Source organism: Porcisia hertigi (assembly GCF_017918235.1).
Source record: "Porcisia hertigi strain C119 chromosome Unknown contig_2, whole genome shotgun sequence".
NCBI lineage: Eukaryota > Euglenozoa > Kinetoplastea > Trypanosomatida > Trypanosomatidae > Porcisia > Porcisia hertigi.
This window is the reverse complement of record NW_027150676.1, coordinates 35,352-59,097: the sequence shown is the minus strand read 5'-3', so window position 1 is coordinate 59,097 and position 23,746 is coordinate 35,352. Positions and strand designations below refer to the sequence as shown.

The 23,746-nt window shown below is 60.8% G+C and overlaps 1 protein-coding gene across 1 annotated transcript; it reads left to right on the top strand.

The window, feature by feature from the left end:
- Window positions 1-23,365, top strand: JKF63_08008 (uncharacterized protein; the record flags this gene model as incomplete). Its single annotated transcript, XM_067903935.1, has 3 exons — window positions 1-2,254; window positions 10,833-11,636; window positions 11,682-23,365. 3 exons carry the CDS (start codon window positions 1-3, stop codon window positions 23,363-23,365), a joined length of 14,742 nt encoding a protein of 4,913 aa, XP_067752209.1.
- Between the last annotated feature and the right edge of the window lie 381 nt (window positions 23,366-23,746).

The window sequence follows — 23,746 nt, the reverse complement described above, 5'->3', positions numbered from 1 at the left end:
ATGGAGTCGTTCCTTCCCAACGTAGACGACGCGCGTCTGAGGGCGAAGCTGAACAAAGTGATGGCAGGCGTGAACAGTCTCACCGCGGATGCAGCCACCACTGTCTCGGCCCGACACACAGAGGATGCCGGCCATTGTATTCTTGAATTTGTGAATTTTCTGGTGTCGGTGGCGGAGCAGCACGGCACCACCCCGCACGCCGTCCTCGGCCAACACGTCGTCTCTAACATCCTCATCTTTGTCCTGGAGCGCATCGTGAAGCCGAATCTATTGACCTACAGCCGTATTGCAGAGAAGCACGCCTCGAATGCCATGGCTGCGTGCGGTGATGCATCCAGTAGGATGCGCTCTCGAAACGTGCGCCAGGGGTCAGGGGCCGCTTCTGTGGCCACCGGTCGCCGTGACGCGTTGGAGGCTCGACGGCGACGCCTGCGCAGTGACGTAGTTAGCCCCTTCATTCAACTTTTCCAGTGTCTGCACATCTCACTGGCCGAGGAGGGTGAGCCGCTCACGTCGTGGTCTGCCGAGGGTAGCGGCAGTGTCTTGGGCGCAACACGGCCCGGCGCTGCTGCGCGCTCTGTCGGGGTGCACGACGAGCTGCTGGCAAGCGCCTCCGCCGGCAACGCGCCACCCACGTGTTCTCGCTCCTCCTCCACCACCACCACCACCACTGCGTCTGGACGGTCTCGCCGTGGCGACCGGGGTGATTTCTGGGACACTGACGATGGTGCTGATGGGGATAGTCCAGTTGGGAGTCGCTTCGGCAGCGCGGTCAGTGAGGCACCCCTGCAATGGAAGAACGCCTCGCCACTTAACATTTTGTGCAATCACATTCTCGAAGTCCTCGAGAGTCAATGGCTCGTGGCTGTTGTTGGCGGCGACTACGCAGCGTTGCTCATCGAGGTACTTCGGTGGTCCGCTTACGCGCGTCTGATCACGCCAACGTACCTGGTGCGCCTCTCACAGTGTCTCATCACTTTGATCCAGCGTGTGTCCATTGGGGGTGACGACGCCACCGACGTGTTCACCGTGTCCTCAAATGTTGTGGCCCAGGAGGTGGCTGGTGGGCGGCTTTGGGTTGCTACCCCGACCGCTGACGACGCGTGTCTGTATGCGCAAGTGGTCATGCGACTCTGTGCGCTTCCGCAGATGACCACAGCCTACCCGCCATCCTCCTCTACGGAGACCGATCTTGGCCGTTGTGGAGGTGGTGATGGCGCTTCGGAGGCCCTGGCGTTGGTGCGGCGCTTGATAGAGGTGGTGAAAGAAAGGCATCGGTCCCCGACACCAGATCTGCGCTTAGAGGCCTACTGCATCGCGTCGCTTCGACAGGTTTGTCATCGCTTCCGATACGACCACCCTGTCGCCGCCCGTGCACCGGTGGAGGTGGTCAAGCTGCTGTGTGACTTTTTTTTTCTCCCGCACCACACACCGCGTCACGATGTGTGGCGGCTGGAGACGATGCAGTTCTTGACTGTAGTGGTGTCTGTGGCACTCTCCAACGTTGTGGGCGAGGAGCTTTGGCGGGACGTACACACGCACAGCAGTGACCGCAGCTGCACCGCTCCGCCGGACGGTGCAGCCGCGGAGGAGTCCCCGGATGCCCGCCGTTTTGTGGACAACACGGCGAGTGTCGAAGATAGTCAATCGCATAGACGACGCACAGGGGGCGCTGCTGGTGTGCTGTCGAATGTGTTTCTGTTGCCATCCACCGCGGAGTTTATCGCGCTCCTCCACCAGTCCGTCTTTCCAACGATGCAGCGCATCTTCACGCAGCACCGACACGAGTACTGTTTTACTTCACGTCGTGAGTTGTTCAGCGCGCCCTGCTCACCACTGCAGGAGGTCTTCGACTTTGGGGCGGTTGTGCTGTATGTGTCGTCGGTCACGCACAGCGCCTACTGTCAGTGGAGGGCGGCTGCCCAGGCAAATGGCGCTGGTGGTAGCGTGGGCATCACGCGCCACAGTGCGGTGGCCGATTCGGCGAGCCAAGGGCGCTGCAATGTCGAGGAGGAGCAGGAGGAGGAGGGGCGTTGGCATCGTCATTTGCCTGAAACGGAGGCGAGACGAGTGGTCAAGCGTCCCCGGTGCGCCGAGCTCGACCAGGGCGACACGGTGGGTGGCGCGGTGAGGGACACGGCACTGCATACCTCAGCTGCACCGCGGACTCCGTCACCACCGATTCTTCACCCCACTCAGCTCCTCGCTGACAAACTCCAGGAAGAGTTTTTCATCACCACCGCCGCCGACACCGGCGCCGGCCACGTTTCCATGCCCTTCCGTCATCGTCCCGTATTCCTTCGGGCGTCTCTCGCCGTCTTCGTTTCTCTGCTGTCTCGCATGTCTGTTGGGCTTCTGTCACTCCCCACGCGGAGGGCGGGGCGGGCGGTGGGGCCCTTAGACTGGAGACGACATTCGGCGTGTGGTGCAGCGAGGCGCCATCCCTCCTTCCCTCCTCCCCCTCCCTCCTTCCTTCCTCCTCCCTTCCTCTCTCCTCCCTAACGGAGTCATGTGTGCTCAGCTATGCTGGTGTTGTGGGTTTGTCTGCTTGTTTGTAAAGGAGGCAGGTGACACGCGCGGTTGCACGCCGGTTGTTCTCTCTCTCTAACCGGTCCATTTTAGTGGTCTCTTGCTCGATGCTGTTGTTGTTAATAATGCCTTTTTTTTGTTTGGCCTTTATGTCGATGTGCCTCGCTCTCTGTGGTGGTCCCCCTCTTCCCCCCCATTTTTGCTGTTTTTTCCCCTCTATCACCACTTAACCTCTTTTGACTATTTCCACCGCTCTTCTGCCCCCCTCCCCCCCCACTTTTATAACCCGTGGCGTGCTTGAGGGTCGAGTGCATCTCTATTGTTTTTTTTTCTTCTTGTTTTGGCTGATGTTTTAGTTGAGTTTGACCTTTTTTTTGTACGCTACTATTGTTCCCTCGTTTACTTCGCTTCCCCCCCCCCTCCGTTCAACCCCCTGCCACACACAGGACGGGGGGACAACACTAGACACACACACACACACACGTACACGCACATATGCATATTATATGCGTGCGTTTTACCTGTGTAGAACATCTGAACTCTTGTTTTGACCCAGTGGTACCCGCTCTGCCTGAAGAGGAGAACCGAGAAGGTGTTGAGGGTGTGACTGCCCCCCCCCTCTACGTGCGAAGCGAGCACGGGAAGAGTAAATCTTATACAGGATGGCACCGTTGTGTGTGTGTGTGTGGGGGGGGGGGGGACGCAATGCTGGAAGCCGGCACAAATGTGTGCATACCACTCGGAGAGGTAATGTCACAGGTAGCCGATACTTCTTTCGCCTCTCTAGATGTATCCCCCCCTCCCTCTCGTTCCTCGTTCTCCCACCTCTCCACCATTTTGCAGGGATGGGCACACCGGAGACAAAAAAAACAACCCAGAGTGGCTGAGTTGCCATCAACGTGAACCACCGTATGTTGTGCGAATGTTCGCAGACGACAGTGATATGTGTGTGTCTCTCCCACTCGACCCCCCCCCCAAAAAAAAAAAAGTCTCGTTCTTACGGGCCCAGTATACAATGAGCATGTTCCAGGGCGGGTGTATAGTCCAGCGAGTGTACCCCTGCCGCCCACAGCGCAGGACTGTGGGCTTTAGACCCCCCTTTACTTCCCTCTGTGTTTGACCTCTTCTGTGTGTATCTCCTCCCTATAGAGTCTCTCTGGCGTCTCATTCTCGACACGCGTAGTCTGCCCCCCCCCACTCTCCCCACTCCCCCCCACTCCCCCGCAACTCTTGCTCACGGAACCCTAGTGACCGATTTGAGGAGAAAGGTGTGTAGAAAGGGGAGGGGGAGATACAGCTCAGTCATGTCGCTGGAAGAGGCTGCGCAGGAGGTGAGGCGAATCCTCCGTCACAATAACGTGGAGGAGACAGTACGCTACCTTTCCAGTGTTACGCGAAGCATCGAGGCCAACCAACATGACCTGCGCGTCATCATGGGCAAGTCTTATCAGGATCTTCTTGTTGCATGTGATGGTGTTGTGGGGATGCAACGCGACTGCGATGACATCCTCACAATCGAGAGGGCGATGGAGCGCGCGGGTGTGTCACGCGAGACACTCGAGAGCGGCGATGCCAAGGCGGATGTCGAACCGCTTCTGCCGCCGTCGTGGTTCGCTGCACGCCTTCGGCGTCAAAGACGTGCATCCTCTGCGGCTGCACGCACTACTGCCTCCAGCGGCACCAACACCAACACCGCGAGAGAGACCCCGTCGGGTGCGACGGCTCGCAATGGATATCCCGCCGCCACTGATAGAAGCCGGAGTGACAGCAATCGCGGTGCCAGCGTCACTTTAGCGGCTCAAGAGGGCTTAGGCGCGAGTGTGAGGACGACCGGGCTCAACCCTGCGTTCCCGTTGCCCATAGTGACGCCCCCTTTTTCGTCCGCACTTCCAACGCACGCGAACACAATGGGCGCACCCAGCATTATTTTGATGGAGAGTGAGACGAGTTCAGCGAGACTCGCAGCGCAGCGGATGCGGCTGGACGACGAGTTGAATGCACTGCATCTCGACTACGTGACACTCGCGTCAGCTGCTTACTCGATGCCGAGAGACACAGAGGCAGTGATGGCAAAGCTTTCCAGCGACTGTGCCAAGACGAACACACCTGCATCCCTGTCGCTGGGGGCCAACCTGGACAGGCATCTGCACACCCATCATGACTCACCTCATGCCGACAGCTCGCTGTGTAGTAGTACCGCACTCTCTGTCGCAGCTCAGGAGAAGCAGGAGAGCTTTCTTTGCTCGCTGGAGGGTGACCTACCACTGCTTCGTTTTGCACGTCGTCTGCATCGCGTGCAAGCGTCCCTTCGCGTCTACGGGCCTGATAAAGGCGGTGCCGAGACCTCCACCAGTGTCAGTTGCGCCGCCGGCACATACCCCAATAGGGGGTCCCGTCGTGCACGACGACCCCTGTCCTGGGTCACCGGCTTTCAGCGTCGAGCCACCACTCTAGAGGTGCGACTTGTAAAGCTCATGCTGCGATTCCTGCGACGTGCTGCGGACGAGTACGCCTGCATTCAAGAGCAGCAGGATAGACTCGCAGGGGAGACGTCAACGGCGGGGCCGAAGGCTGACTCGCATGGGTCTTCGGCCGAGGCGAAGGTCAAAGCAGGGCGAGCTGCAGAACACCGCCACCTGGTGCGGGTGTGGCTAATTTTCGTGCAATGCCACAGCGCTCTGCGGGCCCTTGGGGATTCACCCACTCTCGTGGATGCCCTTGTGGCGTGTGCGCCAGGGGTTGCACTCTCGGCAAGGCCTTCAAACTCTTCAGAAATACAGGACAAGAGGCCTGAGGCCTTGACTAGGGCGATCACGTCACTTGATGGCGCAGCGGATGTGTTGTTTTGGCTGGCCTCGCAGAACGTGCGGGCTGTCCTTTCACATATTTTGGAGGAAGCGGCGCTGCCCACCTCCGCCCACGTGGACTCCACCACCGGAACAGGGGTGTTGTCTGGCGCTGCGAATCCGTGCCGGATGCTTCTGGCGTTTCTTGCTGTGCTGCTGCTCCGCGAGAGTCAAGTGAGCGCGGTGCGGTGGGATGCTCTGGCTTCCTCATGCTCCCCAACCGTGTTTCTGAGCCACGAAGTGGACAGACAGACAGCGGCGAGTGATTCTTTGCAGCAGCCTTCTGCGCTCCTCAGCGGCAGCCTAGAAAGCCAGAGCATGACCGCGACAGCGGGTCGATCATCGACACGCGTCAAACCCGAGGGCAACGTCTCGTCGTTCTTCCCAACTGCACTCTTGCCTGAGACGCGTGTCTTTGCCACCACGACGCATTTGTCGGCGTTGGGGTTGGGGGCAAAGACAATCGACCGCCTCAAGACTTCGACGGGGGTCTCGGAGGCGAAGGGTAGCGGACTGTCAAACACGACATGGGCTTTGCGGTGTTTCTCGGGCCTCTCGTTTCTCCTTCGTGCCTTTGCCGACTACGTCGATCTCCTGCAGGCCACCTCGGCAGAGGTGCCCCCGGCAGTCGCGGCGCTGGATGAGGAGATGTCTCTGCTGTACCTCCTGCAGCGCACCTGTATGTCAGATGGGGCCACTTCTGATGAGCAGCTCTGGGACACGGACCACAGCGCCGACGTTGCTGCCCATGCTCGCCAGGACAACGGACATCAGTCTTTTACAACGTCGGCTGGTGCTGTCGGTGTGCGGTCGCTGGGCGAGTTGCTGGATTGGCGCTTGCGCAACCTTGGCAGGGGTGTCACACCCGGCGGCGTAGCAGATGACTGCCCCGGCACTCCCTTTGTCTTTCGCCTTGCGGGAGACTCGCGTCTGCTCTCGCCGCTGTCGAGCGCGGGAGGTGCACAGACGACGCCAATGGGCGAATCGGGGGGTGTTGTACCGGTGCCTGTGACTTCAGGGGTGGAGCCTTCTCCGTCAGCGTCTGTGGCGGCTCGACGGCGCGCGTACGTTGAGCTACTCCGGGCCAGCGTGAACAACGTTGCAGAGCTGCAGACGGGCAGTGCGTTGTCTACGGCTCTGGGGAATGGCTCACTCACTGCTGCATCAGACGATGGAGTAAGAAGACGCACACCTGCCGCCTGTAAAGCGATAGATCTCGAGTCGCCTCTGAAGTTTGTATGTGAAGGCCTCCTCGCCCCGTGTGTGTCGTCACTGGTGCTGCTCCTTGCGCGCGATCCGCTGGCGCTGGGGGTGTACAGCAAAGGAAGGTGCAACCACGATACCGCAGCTGCACCGCAGGCAGTGCGGGCCGCCTTGCAACGACTGCTACCGGAGGGCTTTCGGCGCACCTCGCTATCAGGGACGACAAACCCCGCCGAGGGAGTGTCGAACTTCTCTGGTTTGGGTCAAACATGTCGATGTCTCGACATGGCGCGGTGGTGGGAGTCGACTGAGCAAACTACGCTGTGCGCCGCACTGCAGCGGTGCGTGACCGTCGCCTTGGAGACTGTGAGTTTCGTCGAATCTTGTGTAGCGCGAGGTCTCGCCGCCTCTGCGCACCGCATGCTGCAAACCAGCGGTGGGGGTAGTGACGCCGAGCTTCAGCATCCTGCAGGCGGCGGCAACACACATCGCGACGCATCTTGTGTATCCGCGGTGGGTCACACATGGTCCGCGCTTTTTTCTGTTCTTCGCCTGCATACACTCTCTACACTGGGCTCGGCGAGTAGCGCTGGCGGAAGGGGCTCAGGTGCAGATCCCAAACCACCCGGCCCTCGTGAGAGAGAGCAGGGGGTTGCTCACAGTTGTATCCGTGGCTCTGCATCAGTACCGTTGACCAGGCAATCTGCCCACCGTGATGGGAGGAACAACCTCTCATCTCGAATAGCGGGCATCAACTGGGATCGCTTCCGGCCGCGCACAGCAACCCTTGCCGTCGACAGCGCACACCTGTCGTGTCGCACGACTTTTGGGGAAAGCATATTTTGCGAGGATGGGCTGGAGTGGGGCCGCGCAGCGTGCCGGGCGGCACAGCTGCCTCTGTCGGGGATATCCGAAGCGACGTGCGCGAAGGGGGATGGGCAGTTGTCGATGCGGGGCGCTGCCCTCGTCAGTTCTGAGCTAAACGCTTCTCAGCAGGCACAACTCGCACAGATTTTGAGTGGTGTTCAGGACATCCTCTTCCCTGAGTGGGAGCTGTCTTGCGCGGTTGAGCATGAGGCCACAGCTGACAGCAGCAGCAGCAGCAGCAGTGCTTCACTCGGTGCTCTTCACCTGAATGGCCATGCTGCTGAGGTATTGCATCGGTGTCTTGTGACCCTCGTGGAGGCGGTGCATGCGCAAACTGCTGGGGCCCTCACACTGCCGGATGATAAAGACTCCTCGCTTGCACCGTCAATGCCGCCACCGCTGCATATGCGTATTGTGGGGTGGCTGAGGGACGCCCTGCAGCGCGTCTCGCTGCCGCTGTGCGATGCACCAACCGGATTTGCCCCCAACGCGGAGACTGCGGGTGTGGTGTACGGCTACGAGGTGTCGCTGCTCGTGCGAGTGTACTCGCAGGTGCTGCAGCGGCTTCAGTTTCTCGTTCCGCCCGGCGAGGCGACGGTGGTGAGCGAGCTGTGCGCAGACGCAGAGCAGCTCTACGAGCGGATGCAGGCGCCATGGCAAAACATGTTGATCGATTACTATCGCACGTCCCTTAAACAGGCCTACAGCCCCCTGTCGAGGCTGCGTGAGAGTGCAGACAAGGATCTGACGAGCGCTACAGCGGCTAGTCGTGTCGAAGCGGCGCTGCGTCGAATGACGCACTCGAACTCTGCTGCGTGGGTTCGTGCGCCGATTGCGGCCCAGGTCGCGCCTCAAGACAGCCACGCCAAGCCAAGTCACGGGGTTGCCTACCCGATGCAGCCTACACCGGCCCTCATGACAGTGACGCAGGCGACGCTACGTCACCTCCACCAGGCGCTCTACGGGACTCCACGCCTTTTCTGTTCTTCACCGACGCCTCTCGGGTCGCCTGCACCCGGTGCTGGTGATACGCGCAGTGTCCCTGCTCTCTCAGGGAAAGGGCAAGGGCATGGCGGCGCCACCTCGGCAACAGCCTCCGCAGACATTGGTGATGCGAGGAGATGCGGTATGCATGTCTTGGTGGCTGAGAAGGAGCAACAACGACTGCGGGAGCGCCTTGCCGCGACAGCTGCGGAGCTCTACGAGCTCGAGCTCTGCCCTCTTATCGATTGGATAGGTGGAGGCAGTGGTGGTGGCGTAGCTGAGGCACACGTACACGCGTTGCCAACGGGGCGCACTGTTTTAACTGCCGCCGCTTCCACACAGTGCGATGCAGATGACGTTCGCCTGCAATGGTACATGGACGTGCTGTTCACATCATCTGTGTGGTGTGCTGGGCGAGAGAGTATAGGCGGCTGTACAAGCAGCAGCGGCAGCAGCACTTCTATCACCGGAGCAGACTCAGTGGTCAATGCGCTCTTCGCGTCCGATGGGTGTAGCGGTGGTGTTTCGACCGAGGCCGCGGCGTGCGTTGTGGAGGACGGACCTCTTCGACATGTCGTGCGCCATCTTCAGAGTCGGTGCGACTCGGTGCGATGGCGCAGCGCGGCTCCGCTGATTATCGCTGCGTACCGTGACTTCATCTCGGCGAGTGGGCTTTTGTGGGTGGCACGCAGCGAGAGACCACACAACGGAGGTGCGGGTGCGACACACAAGGGTGCAGCGTTGCGCGGTCTCTCTGTGGCTGCCGCCGCAGCTGCGAGGCCGCTTGTCCCCACCGGCACCGTGGTCGCCGCTCCATGCTCAACTGAGCGGCTTCTCATTCCCCGTGACGGGCTAGACCGCTTGACCCTGTTGCCGATTGCGATGTCGTCAAGCGCAGACTTGACCTCTGGCCCCACGGGTGGGGTCCGTGCGCTACCGGTCTCGGGTTCCGTAAGCAGCGCACCCCACGTGCCTGAGACGCACTCGTTTGTGCCCCCGATGGCAGCGGCGTTGAATCCCAACTTGCCCTCCTCTTCCTCCTTGACCACGAGGCCATATCGCATCGGCGGTCCTTCGTCTGCGGTCGTCGCCTCTGCGGCAGGGTTCCGCAGCAGCGTCGGTGCAGCGGATGTGATCGGTGTCGACGGTGTCGCCATCGAAGCGGGGTCCAACTCAACTGCGGTGTCCTCAGCTGCCAGCGCCTTGTGGGGCACAACCCAGCGAGGATGGAGTCAGTTGTGGGGCACGGGATGATCTCTCCCTAGTTGGATAGTGTAAAGTACGACGTGAGGGCGGAGGGTGGGAGGGAGGGAGGGGGGGAGAGAAGGAGAGGTGGAGGGCCGTTTCCTGCTGTTGTGTGCGTCGCTCGATCAGTCGAAAGTGATCTCTGTGTGTTTGTGTGTGTATGCGTGTATTGTGTGGAGAGAGCCCGGTCATGCCCATCTGGTGTGGTGGGAGGATGGGGCGCAGTTGTTTCCCCGGTAATCTTTTTTTTTTTTGTGTGTGTGTGTGTACCGCACAGGGGAGCTGTGCTCATTTGTCAAGCGTTACAGTATCAAAACTTTTTTTTTTGCAGTGGATCCTCTCTGAGATCATCGCGCGTTGTCACACCCCCTTCGACGCCACTCCACTTCCTCCCTTCCCTCTTTCACTCCAGTGTGCCCTCTTCGTCCCTTAGACCTGCATTGTTTACACACCTCACACACCACACCAGTCGCATAGGGTGGGTGGTGGGTGGGGCGGGGGGCCATTCATCGTCTCGAAGCGATGCGAGGCAACGAAATCTTGAAACAGACAACCACAAAAAAAAAGAGAGAGACCGCATTCACTGGCAGATGGTGACGTTCGCCTCCCGTGCGTGCAGGGCGCATCGAGGAGCCGTAAAAGAAAAAACCCGACAACAACAACAACAACAACAGCAATACACACACACACGCATACACACGCACACATACTATATACAAATATATATATTACACATCGCCGGTGTAATCAAAGTGGGGCCTTACCTTTTCATTCCTTTCTCTTTTTTTTCTTTTCCTTCTTCTTCTGCCTCATAAAGTAGCGCCGTCTGCGCGACGTGTTGTGTCGCCTGCAGAACGCGTCATCATCATCATCACAGACCGGACATAGAGCCTAACTGACAGACAGACACAGACGGGAACTCTGACTCCTCTCCCTTCTCTTCTCTTCCCTTCCCTTCCCTTCCCCTTCATTTTTCTTGAACCAGTTGTGAGTTTCTATCGGGCGATGGAGTCGTTCCTTCCCAACGTAGACGACGCGCGTCTGAGGGCGAAGCTGAACAAAGTGATGGCAGACGTGAACAGTCTCACCGCGGATGCAGCCACCACTGTCTCGGCCCGACACACAGAGGATGCCGGCCATTGTATTCTTGAATTTTTGAATTTTCTAGTGTCGGTGGCGGTGTTGGTACACGGCACAATGGTTCACAGCGGGCTCCGAATCCCACAGCTCTGCTAACTCGACGACAAGCCGGTGACCCTCCGCTGGTGCTTCGCATCGGTACCGCAAGCATCCGCACAAGCAGCGCGGCGGTACAAGACGTCGTGTCTGACAGCGCACTGTTCTTGCTGCATCTCTTCGCCCAGCCGTGCGCAACATTGCGGATGCCGAAGGCCGTGGCCGATCGTCTCATCGAAGATGTCCTCCTTCCACTTTGCCGGGACTTTGGTCTTCGGCTGGGGCAACTCCTCCTCGCGGCGGTGAAGGCGGTCGTGTCACGCTGCAGTCGTGCGACGCAACACTACGCGTTTTCGGTGGTGGCTCAGCGCTCCCTGCCGGCGATGATGCCAGACGTCGTCCACTGGTCTGGTCGGCTGGACCGCGCCCGTGGCAGTGCTGTTGCCTTTCACCCTCGAAATGATGAAGCCGTCTTGGCTCCGTCAGAGCCCGTCTATCACGTGCTGGTCGTTCTGTTGGAGCAACATCTGCTGCGCCGGCAGGGGTTGGCGTCATGTGACTTGGACCAGCGCGATGTACTGGGAAACGTCAGATCCACTGACGCCCTCGGCCGCGGAAAGGCGGAGGTGCCCAGTCGAACTTTACTCAGCGGCTTACCGTTTTTTTGGGGCGCTCACCACCGTGCTTTCATCCAGCGGACTGTCGCACGACTGCACGCGTGGGAGCAGGACATGCGTCGCATCTGCGAGGGTCCAGGCTCGACGGCATCGCCGGCCGGGGCGGGAACGGAGGCGACACGGCTGGACGCCGAGAGACGCTCCCAAACCACCGGTGGTGTTAATGATGGCCCTCCTCCCTTTATTCCTGTGTCGCTAGCGCTATTGCTCACTCGCTTTGCACTGTTGGTGCAGTGCACGAGTCTGTGGCACATGTGTTCTACCTCCACCATCTCCGTGCCGCTGGGCCACGGAGCAACGGCTGCGGAGTCGCCGCCGTTTCACTTTTTGGACCAGTGTAACTCACCGGACCCCAGCGGCGGTTCTTTCGAGGACATGGGTCTCACCTTTCTCTGTCACATTGCTGCACATACAACTTTTTTCTATGGGTCTGTGCCTGTAATTGTGCGTCCATCGGAGCCTGAAGGCTCTCCCAATGACGTCTTGGGTGGTGCTGTGCGGGCTCTCAGACAGACAGACGACGTTGGCGCCGATACCCTGACAGTCACGAGTGCTTCTTTGGGATCGGATAACACATCGGGTGCTGTCAATACGGGAGCGCTCTTCTCTGCCCCTCAATTCATGACGTGGCTCGATCTGGCGGAGAGGTACGCGTGTGCTGCGTTGTATGTCTCCTTGGCACAACAACAGGTGATGGAGCAGTCGGAGATGAGGGCTTTGGGGCGACATGGTGAGGCGACATCGCTCGATGGCACGTCTTATTCTTTTGCATCCCCGACGACCGTCGCACCTCGCCTGCGGGGGCCTCTCCGAGATGAGGTGTGCGCTTACGTTGAAGGTGTGTGTGCGCTGGTTGATGCGGCGGTGTCGTTGCCGTCTTCACAAGTGCCGTTGGTGCTGCGCGACGCGGCTGATGCGCACTGGATGCTTCGGTTGTCGGCGCGCGTGGGTCCGTTCCGTGCGGACCGTCGAGTTGGCGGTTTCATTACAGAGGAGGTGGCAGCGGAGCTGTGCGAAGACGTGCGCGCAGAAAACAATGCGGTTGCGTTCGGCACGGTCGCCCTCGAACATCAGATGGCCGCGTCTCACCGAGGCGTCTCACTGGCATTTCGTGAGAGGCTGGCATCCAGTGTGCAGTCGTCTGTCGCGTGGCTAATGAGGCGCGACCAGCTGAGACGCATGATGGACTCAGCGAGAGCTGCTGCGGTTTCACATCATGAAGGCGACCCCCGAGGGGGTGGCGGTCCTTCGGAGACTCACACCGCAGTGCGGCCAAGGTGGTACGCGCAGGCGATAGCGCTTCGCTTGAGCGTGCAGTGTGTGCAGCTTTTGCATCTCCTCCTGCGATGGCGGCGGTCTGCATTGTGGGCGCCACCGGAGGATAGCGTGTATGTGGGAGACCACGCAGATGCACCTGAGGCGAGCTGCCGTATCATTCCTGACGCGACGAAGGGCATGCCAGCTGGGCGGTCAGGAGGAGGGGGAGGTGGTGGCGCTGAGGGTGCCACCGAAGCCGACGGTCACCCTACCCCCGATGTCGACGTAGGCGAAGAAGCATCGGCCACCCGTGCAGATCTCCGTTTACTGCGTACCTCTCCCGATCTTTATGCGGATCCTCTCTCATTGCTGGAGAGCTTCTCTGCTGTCGGTGGTGGCCGCGTCTACTATGCAGTGCTGTGGCTGTGCCATTTTCTTTCGGAAGAGCTCGACCGCGCACACGTCGTGGGCTCCTCCTTTCCTCTGTGGGCGGCTCTGCATGTCATGTATCGTGACGTCGGCATGGTTCTGCTGGACCCAATGTTCGCCTGTATCGATGCTCGGCACACGGTCCTCCGCTTTACTGCCGCCGTCGCCGCGCGGCTCTTCAAGGATGGCGTGTGCGGGCTCAGTCGATGGCGTCCTTCTAACCCGACCTCGAGAGAGGTGACGCGCATCATGTCAGTGGCGCTACACACGTCTGTGGACACGCTCCGCACAGTGTTGTGGGCCTCCTCACGCACAGGCATCGGCGCATACACAGTCCAGCCGCTACTGGACACTTCTGTTCTTTATCGCACCATTGTATCGATTCTGTGTGAACAATCGCTTCTCGATGCGGCTCGTGCATCCCCAGGGCCCCAAAGCGGTGCTCCTCCGGTGGGCGGCGATGGCTCTGCTGCAGTGGCACGAGACGATATCCTATTGCCAAGCCATCACCGACTCCTTGATAGGCATCCGTTCCTGCCAACGGTGTTGCGGGTACTTCCAGCTCTGCTGCGTCTCCTGGCGCTCATTGGCTGTTTGCCAGCGGAGTCCACTGATGCGTCCATGGGCTCCGCTCTGGGTGTGCGATGCTGCCGCTCAGTCATTGAAGTTCTCCAGATTCTTTTTGCACGTTTTCGATATCAGATCGGTCCAGGTTTATGCAGCGACTTGCTCTGCGCCACAGTCGCTGATGTTAGGCAGCTGCTCATAGACCGGAAGCCGGCAAGCGTACAGGGTCGTGGTGGGCGAGGTGCGCAGGAGTTCTGCGATGCCGCCACGTTTCTCTACGTCCACGAGGGCCGACTTTTGGAGATGTGGACAGCACAGCTGACTGACCCCAGCCGTGTCGACATGCCAGTTTGCACCCCTGCGTGGCAGCGTGCGCTTCTCCAGGCGGCCTTCGTCATTCTTCCGGGCTGCGAGCCTGTCGTCGCCGAAGTGCTCGGTCGTACCTCATTTGAGTTCCTCGTCGAAAAAACGCCGTATGCGGTGCGTCATCACGCGGCGCAGCAGGTGGGGACGCTGTTCCACACCTTCTCCGCGCGACGTCCACAGGTGCTCCACACCCTCCTCACGAAAGCGCGAGAGGGCATGCTCTCCTCTGCACCGATGATCTGTTCGACGAGCCTGTTGGCCTTGTCAGAAGCCGTGCGGGCGGCGCCGGAGCTGCTCGTGGACGTCCTGTACACCCTACTAGAGTGCTGGGCCACTCAAGGTTTCATGCACCATCGGCTCGTGGTGGAGTGTCTCAAGCGAATGTCTGCGTGGGTCCTGGAGGACGCCGCGTTGACGGTCGTGCCGGTGAGCGGTGCTTTGTTGCCACCCTCGCTGCCCTACACCCAGTTGTGCCGAATGCACGTCCGACCCCTTCTTTTTCTGTGGTTGTGCGAGTACCGTCATCCTCTGGCGGCGCTGCCGGTGGAATGCTTTGGCTACAAGACGCAGGCTGCGTTTTCTGCGCATTATCTTTCTGTGCTGTCTCCGTTGGCGCTGCTGCTCCTGACGGAGTCGAGAGACGCGCAGTGGTCCCCCTTCTCCTCCCCCAGCAGCAGTAGAGGTCGATCTTCTACCGCCACTGGAGAAAGCAGTCTCTACGAGCAGCTGATTGACGTGTACACCGACACATTCCTAAAGGAAGCCACAGGAGAGAGCATGAGGGAAAGAGAGTCTGTGGCTACCGAGAAGCGACGTCGTCGAACAGAGTCAAGTGGAGGTGGAGCTACGCCGAATCAGGGCGACGTCCCCAACACCGAATCTCAGACGAGTGCCACCGCCGTGCGTGAGTCGGATGCCCTCTACCGCGTCGCTCCTCTGTGCATGCTCCTGGCCCACTTCCCGGACACTGTGACGCAGCTTCTCGTCCTCGCCTCGCATGCACCGGTGTCGCTCTTTGCTGGCGACGCCGCGGGTCTGGACACTGTTGGGGAGGCAGGTGGTTCGCGCGAGCACCTTGGCTGTTCCCATCGTAGGTGTCACGGAGCCTCTTCGGCCGAGTACCGTGCCACCTCCGACGGCTACTCGGGTCGTGCAAGCGCACCAGATTTGACACTCGCGTGGGCCTCGGTGGCGCAGCGCTGCTTATACTGGCTCGAGGCGCAGATCAACACAGTGGAGACATCGTTGCTGGCGCAAAGCGTTGGCATGGTGCTTGCCGGCCGCTCACACCTGAGCGGGGCCTCGTCTGACACAACTCTCAGCGCTGCCGCGGCGCGAGCGGCCCCGCCTCCTCATCTCACAGCAACATCCAACGCAGCGGAGGTGCTCTTGTGCTACTTGCAACGTCGCCGTGCGTGTTCGCAGAGTCGACGGGTATTCGACGTGTTGGTGGCTGCGCAAGCGGATGCCCTGATGGAGGCTTTGGTGGCGCTTCACCATACCGCTGGCGAACCAGCCAGACTGGTCTATGGAACCCCGGAGCAGCTGCGCCACGCTCTCTCGTGGGTCGCCGAGAAGGTCACTGCTGTCCCGCTGCGCACGTCGGATCGCCTCGACGAGACTGTGCGACTCGCAAGTTCAGGTGAGGGGTGTGATGCCGCGATTACGGTCGATGGAGACGTGCCGCAAGCCCTGACTTCGGGCCGCACTGGGAGCGACTTCACCGATGAGGAGGCGATGTGTCTCACACTTCTCGTACCCTCCGCAGCAGCGATCGACGGTGTCCGGAGCGACTTGCCAAGAACGAGCCCACCGAGCACCGACCAATCTGCCGGCGCTGCGAAGCTCACTGAGGATCCCCTGACAAGACTCTTCCTTCAGGGCAACGGCACATTTCTTTACGCCCTCCTGCACGCAGCGTACCGCAGCAGTACTGCACTGTTGTCCGTGGAGCTGCAGTTCCGCGCACTTCAGCAGTTATCGCTGCTCGTACACATCTGCACTCGGTGGTGCTCTTCGCGTGTCCTCGGTGAACCCCACGCAGCGGGTATGGTGCTTGCGCATCTCCTTCATTGGCTGCGACGTTCCCCTGCGGTGGTAGTGAGGCAACTGGTGTGTGGCGCTCTGCTGCATGTGTGGCCGGTTGCCCGAGCCGGCTGCTGTGACGATCCACGCGGCGGCAAAACGGGGCGGTCCCCGGTAGCCTCGCTCCGTCGTTGCCGTCTCATGCTGGCGCGCAGCGTCGCTCCCTTGACGTCGGCGTCGCGGTTGATTGCCTCCACCTGGGCCGCGTTGTGCCGCAGCGACCCGGCTCTTCTTCGTTCAGAGTGGATCAAGCGGGCCCTTGCCCAGACACCGCCAGCGCGGCACACCAAGGGGATAAGCACTGAGTCCATTGTTGCTCCTGCTCTTGCTGCTGCTGCTGCTGCCGCCGGCGCGGCTGGGCATGAGACAAGGTCAGCTGCGCAGTGCGTCGTTGATGTGGACGAACCAACAGACGACGAGGGGGAAGTACAACGCGAAGGTGCGACGCACACCGGTGCTGCCCCTGATGACTGCACTATTCTGCTGGATGGGGTGCAGTGGACACAGGCCATGTACGAGGCACACCGATCCCGGTGTCTGGCGCCGATATCCACGAAATGTGCACGTGAGCGCCTTTTCAGACTCCGAAGGCTTCTTCGATACGTCTCAGGGTATGACGAGGAGGGCAGTGAGGAGGAGTTTGGGGATGCCCTGGACAGCGCGGGGGGAGAGGAGAGCGATACCGTCGTGGACAGGCTCGTTTTGCCTGAGAGGTGTGCTGCGCCCATGCAGACTTGGGCGGAGGGAACAAGCGCCACGCTGCTGCAGGATGTCACCGTGTCTGTGGATTCAGCTCAGGCGCTCCTCGTGAGGTGTCTTCAGGTCGCCGCAGTGTGCCTCCGCGCCGGGTGTGTGTGTCTGGCTGCGGCAGGGACTACTGCGCAGCGTCACTCTGGCAAGCGGATGGCCGGATCGCTCCAACCCGCCGAGTTGTTGGCACTTGATGTCCGCTCTGTCGTGCTGGACACCATCCAGGAGTTGTATCACACATGTCATCTTCACGTGGCGCCCCTCCCAACTGAATATCCAAAAACCTCGGACCAGTCCCGCTCTCTTTTAGGGGTGCATGGTGTCGGAGGCGTCGCACTTGGTGTCAGCGTAACAGGCGCGCCGATGATGACCGCAGAGGCGGCAAACGAACAACTCCTCGCTGCCTTTCGACTACTCCGTGCGCTCTCTCTCTGTGTCGTTCTGAGTGGAGAGGCGGCGTTGCTTTCTCAGTGCGCGGCAACCATATCGAGCAGCTCATCGGGAGTAGGGCTTGGTGCAGTGTGGTCGATGTATGCCGCACAACCCAGTGACTCTCCAGCCACCTCACTTCTCGGTGCTAACGAGTCGACGATGGCGGAGGACGAATCCCTGGGCGAGAAGACCGCGGAGGACATGGCAGCTGAACTATTGGCACACGCATACACGCAACAGGTGCGCACGCTGGAGCAGCTTGTCTGGTGTGCGGATGCGGATGCCTCAGCGTTGAGTATGTGCGCCTTGCGTCTGTGGGTATCGTGTATCGCATCGAGTCTGGAGAAGAGAGGCGTGGCGGGGCTGAAAAGGCCGGCACAGACGCTGTGGGGCGCTGACGAGGGGATTGTGCAGCTCATGATCGGCGCGTGGGAACAACACATCCTAAAATCATCTGCAGCCTCCGGAGAGCGTGTCGGGGCGATTGACGATAAGCAGAGGACATCCCCCGATGCACAAATCTATTCTTTTCTTCAGCGCCGCCTTCTTTGGGTGACGCGGTGTAGCAGCAGCATCTCACGTGCACCTCGGCCGCGTAGCGGAGGTGACCTGCTGGGCGATGCCGCTGACGCCCACCTCTCAAGTGCGTCGGTGTGGGGCCCCCTACGGCAGTCCCCGCCCAACCAGCGAGCATTTTTCTGCCGCTTTGTTCTGGCTGCTGCAAATACATACGGTTTGATGAAGAAGAGTCTTCTCTGGGGCGCATTGGTACCTCTGCTGATGGCTGAGCTGAGGACGTCGGAGGGCCTTGCGGGGGTGCCGACGTCGACGGCGGGAGGACGTGTTTTCGACGCCGACGGCATGCCAGTGGGCAGTGATAGCGCTGGCCGCCATGTGCACATGGCGGAGCCGCTGCTGCTCCCTGTGCTGCTGCATGCAATGTGCGCGCGCGAGAGCGAGGGGCAGCGGGCGATGCGTAGGCAGTGGAGCGCATATCTGGAGCGGTGCGTATTCCAGCAGCCTACGCGCACTGCGCATGTGGCACGCACGTTCCTTCACGTCCTCCACCAGTGCTTTATGGTGTTGCTCCGCGCCACACGCCAGCGCGGTCTCAAAGGCGCCAAGACGGCCTCCTCCTCTCGCCTCAAGGCCACCTCCGTGTCCTCTGCGGCACTGGCTTCAGGCGACAAAGCACGGACCGAGGGAGGGGTGGTCGTGTTGTGGCCGTCAACTCTTGGCTCCGTGCCATGTTTGCAGGATATGCACGAGTGCTTCTGGCTTAGTGATATTCCCGCTTCGCGCCTCGCGAGCGCCGCGTCGGAGGTCGGCGAGCCGCATCTCGCTCTCCTCTTTTCTCAACTGAGCGGTGAGTCGCTTTACGGGCCCCGCACTGGCGCTGCGGCACTCTGTGGCGAAGGGGAGACGACACGTTCAGCACTGATGCTTCGCGACAGTACCAGTGCCGGAGAAGCGGTGTTGGCCGTGTCGAGTGCACCCTACTCGGTTCTCTTTCCCCTTGCCAAGGCGTCTGACTACCCCTCCGCGTCTTCCACGGTACACACAAGTGGTGCTGGCCCTGCCCGCAGCAGCGGTGGTCGCGCGCGTGAGCGCCACGACGCGGTCCGGGAGAAGACTCGATCGTTTGCGGAAGACGTGTTTGACTTGTACGAATCGGTTCAGGGCCAGCTGGATTTGGACGATGTCGTTGGGGTGTCGGCCATGATGCGGCCGCCATCCCGCACCGATGCATCACACCGCAGCTGTAATGGGGTAGGTCACAGCTGGGAGGGCAGTCGCCATGTGCATTGTGCGGTCCCCCTCGGCGCAGCACGTAGACGCTCCAGTGGCAGCGTTATCCGCCGTGCCGCGTATCACGGCGAGGGTGGCTTGATTTCTGCCTCGCTCACTGCCAGTGGGATGAGCGATTGTCTCGCTGCTGGGCCCTTTGCCGCTGCTGCCTGGTTGGACGAGCTGCGACTCTTGGAAGAGAGAGAGGCCCGCTATCGCAGTGGCATGTCCAGGGGAGGTGCTGATGTGTCGGGCGCTCGAGCGGCTGCTGATGGTAGGCCGAGAGGTGCGGCGGTGGACGCTCCAGATCAAACGCTCGCAGTGCGAGAGGGGTGGCCAGTACAGGGGCCTGACCCCTGTGTTGCACCCCTGCAGCGTGCAGCCCTTCTGCTGCTCCACGGCTTTCCCCTCACGGCGCTGGATGTCTTGCTCAATGTGTATTCAAGCGACCAGCGATGTGAAGCTGCTGCTGCTGCTGCACGGCATCGAAGACGAGACAGTTGCAGTGGGACGTGCAATGCCATGGGCGATGCTGAGCGAGATGTTGGTTTCTCTGAACCTAAGCAGGTTAGCAGTGAGGCGGCTGCGATAGCAGCGGACGCAATCTCATCAGGCGCGCCCTGTGTTGGCTTGGGCAACTGTGTCGCTGACACCGCTAATTCCCCTTCGTGGACGCCAGCCGGCGAGGCGTCGCTCCAGGCTCTTCTCGCTGAGGCTGCCTGGAAGTGCGGGCAGTGGTCCCGTGGTGAGGGGGCGGCTGACGAGGGTGCCGGGAGCGGCTCATCGAGGTGCGTGCCCCGCGCGGTGCTGGACCGCCTTTCGTTGCACGGGAATACGGCGACGCCACCGTTCTGGACCCTCTCAACGACACCGACGTCGGTGGGGTCATTTTATGTTCATCTTCTTTACGCTTTTCTCGCACTCCAGAATGGGCAGCCGCTGTTGAGCCTGCATCACGTGCGCTACGCCGAGTCTGCCCTGCGCCAGCAGCTCTCCCCTACGACCTTCGTGACGACTGTCATGGCTGCAGAGGCACTGAACGAAGTGCGCGACTGTGCAATGCGATTCTTGGCAGTGAATCCGGTCGCGGGAACGCACACTGGGTGGGCCCCGTCGTCCGGCTGCGCTCCCGCACGGCCGCCAAGGCCCGAGCGTCGAGTCGTTGAGCTGCCGATGTGGCTTCGGGGCATACGTGGCAACTCGTCAGCGCCAGGATCAGGTGGAGACGCGGCTGGTTTGGCGACTGCACAGGTGCCATCCACGGTCGACTACGCTTCCAGGGAGCTGCTATACTCGGTACGCCACGCGCTGTGCCAGGTCTACGGCGATGACGAAGGCTGGTACCGTTGCGTGCTCGGGGCAACAGAGCAAGCACTTTTGAATTCTGACGCGGCCACGGCACACCGTTGGCTGTGCGACTGGACGGAATCACAGATGAAGGGCGCGGGTGGGCGAGCGGCGCCACTGAGGGCAGCGGGAGACACGACCACAGCAGAGTCACGGGGTCACGAGCGTCAGATGGACTTGGTACTGCGCACGGCACAAGTCGCCTACGGCCTTGGCAGGTGGCAGGAGGCTCTCGCTCTTCTTCAACCAGCAGCAGCAGCAGCGGCGGCGGCGGCTAGTGGGGAGCCCAGCGACGCGCACCACTGCAGTGTCGTTCAGCTGCGTACCGCCCCCCGGCGTGCCCCTCAGGATCCACGGGTGGTACAACAACTTATGTTGTGGCACGCGGAGCTTCGGTTACTGCCGCCATCTCAGCTTGTACGTGACCCGTTCCTTTCTCGCGCAGCGGCTTCTGACGACAGTGGTGCCTGCAGCTTCCTGCTAGCGCGACTGTGCCATACACTCGCTGATGAGATTGCTGGCCGCTTGACAAGCCACGAGCATCAACAGCTACGCGAAAGCGTTGAGGAGTCTAAGGAGCTCAAGGCAAACCTGGAGGCGCAGCTGGAGGCAGCGACGCAGGCAGGCACTAGACAGGCTGCGGCTTCGCCGCACAGCCCATCGGGCGTGGCGGAGCTTGGAATGGCCACCGAGGCCGTGGCTACGGCGGTAGTGCCCCCCAAATCGCATGCGGGTGGTAAGGCGTCACTGAAAGCACAGCGCGGATGCTCTGCCGTGGCTGGTGGGGCAGTGCCACCGGTAATTCTCAGCGAGGACCAGCTGCGTGTTATACGGCGACGCATTCGTGAGCTCGCTGGCGACATCAAACGCCTCGAAGACGAGTGGTACAGCGAGAAGTCGAACTTTGGTCTTTACCGGCGCAGCGCCATCAACGCCTACTCACGGTTTCTGCAGTTCCACCAAGCGGCACAGCGCGGGGCAGCGGGCAGTGCTGCCGGGCACGCGCACCGGAGCGCAGCTTCCGTGTCAGAGGTGAAGTGCCTGCCGGTGGACCCTGAGGAAGACGTTATCCAGGCTGTCTTTGGATTTGTGGAGCTCTGGGTGAACGTGGCGGATATGGAGCATGGCGGCAACGAGGTGCTGAACAAAGTGCTTGACAAGGCGGTGGAGCGAATTCCCACAGCCGTCTTCGTGCCGCTGGCAGGACAGCTGACGGCGCAGCTCGGTGGCCCGCACGAGGGAGAGCGATTGGCTTTCCTCGTTTCACGGCTTGCACGTGACTACCCACTGAATGTCGTGTGGCCGCTTTTGGCCCTCTGCCACGGTCACACGTTCGCCAAGTCGCGCGATGTCAATACTCTCCACAAGGTAGACGAAGCGAAGATCACGGCGGCACGCGCGCTCCTCGCCGGGTTGGCACCTGCACCGAAGAACGCGAAGCCCTCGAGCCGTACGGATGACAGTGCCTCGGCTGCTTCGCTCTTCTCGACACAAATTCAGCACGCACAACTTCTCAGCTCGGCGTACCTCGAACTCGCGTTCGACCGCAGCGCCGCCACGGCGCAGACGAACAAGCGACACGCTATTCGCAAAGACTTCATGCTGATCAAGGACGTGCGTCACCTACGGATCCCGCCACCCACCTTCCTCGACTCTTCTGTCACACCGCCGTCCATCGCAGGAGGGGCGGCCGCTCTGGCCGTGCCACGTGTCATACGTTACCTCGACTTCTTTACTACGCCTGGTGGTGTCAATGTGCCGAAGGTTTTGCGGTGCGAGCTGAGCGACGGTCGTGTGGTGCGGCAGTTGCTGAAGGCTGGCGACGACCTGAGGCAGGACGCTCTCATTGAGCAGGTCTTCGCAACGGCCAACCAGCTGTTTCGGCGACGCCCAGCGACTCGACCGCTGCATATTCGCATCTTCACCATTGTGCCGTTGGCGCCTACGGCTGGCATTTTGCAGTGGGTCGAGCACACCATCCCGCTCGGTGAGTACTTGACAGGCCGTCATACAGGGAGGGAGGAGCTCCCTGGTGCCCATGAGCGGTACTTCCCTGGTGAACCCACCACGCGGGAGTGCCGGATCGAGTTACAGAGCGCACCACCGAGCAGCAAGTGCCAGGTGCTCATGAGCCTCTATGAGAGGTTCACACCTGCTCTTCACTACTTCTTTTTGGAGGAGTACCCATCGGCACCGGTGTGGGTGGATCGACAACAGGCCTTCACCCGCAGCGTCGCAGCGTCGAGTATCGTAGGCTACGCGGTTGGGTTGGGTGATAGGCATATCAACAACATCCTTCTCCACAAGGGAACGGCTGAGGTGGTGCACATCGACCTCGGCATCGCCTTCGACCAGAACAAATTATTACCCGTTCCGGAGCTCGTCCCTTTTCGGCTTACGCGCAACATGATCGATGGTCTCGGTGTGCGTGGGACAGAGGGAAGCCTGCGTCCATGCGCAGAAGCAGCGATGAGTCTTCTGCGCAGCAAACGGGAGCTGATTCGCACTATTTTAAGTTCTGTCATGCACGATCCGCTGGCGCGGTGGGTCATTGGCGCCCCGTCCATCCCGAGTCACGTGGGCGAAAACGCTGGCGACGCGCCACACGACAGTCACACACGGCAACACGTGCCTCTGCGCACGCACGGCAGTACAGCGGATGCCGCCCGCACCCTCGCCCGTATTGATGCGAAGCTGCGCGGCAACGACGGCGGCGATGTGCTCAGCGTGCCAACACATGTACGAAAGTTGGTTGAAGAGGCGCAGCGAGTAGATTGTTTAGCGCTGATGTTCCCTGGCTGGTCTCAATGGGTGTAGTGGGGAGGGAGGGCGTGGCAAGAGGGTGTGTGTGTGTGTGTGACATCGCCACGAGGCGGTGATGTCACACCTCGGCCCATGACCGCGTCATGGGCGCATTGCGTTTATTCGTTTTTTTTGTTGTTGGTGACGGCGACGGTGACGTGTGTGCGCCACCTCTTCTCCCCTTTGTTTTCCACTGGCGACTGAGTGCATCATAGGGGAGGGGGGGATAGGGTGAGGTGAGAGGGACTTGTGTGGGATACACATACGAGCGCGACTCCTCCAGAAGTTGTCAAGCGTGTGTGTGTGTGTGTGTGTGTGGTTGCGTGCCTTCAAGAGCCGTGTGATATATTTGTGCCCCCTCCCCCTCCTCTTCCCTTTCTCTGATGGGAGTGGCTA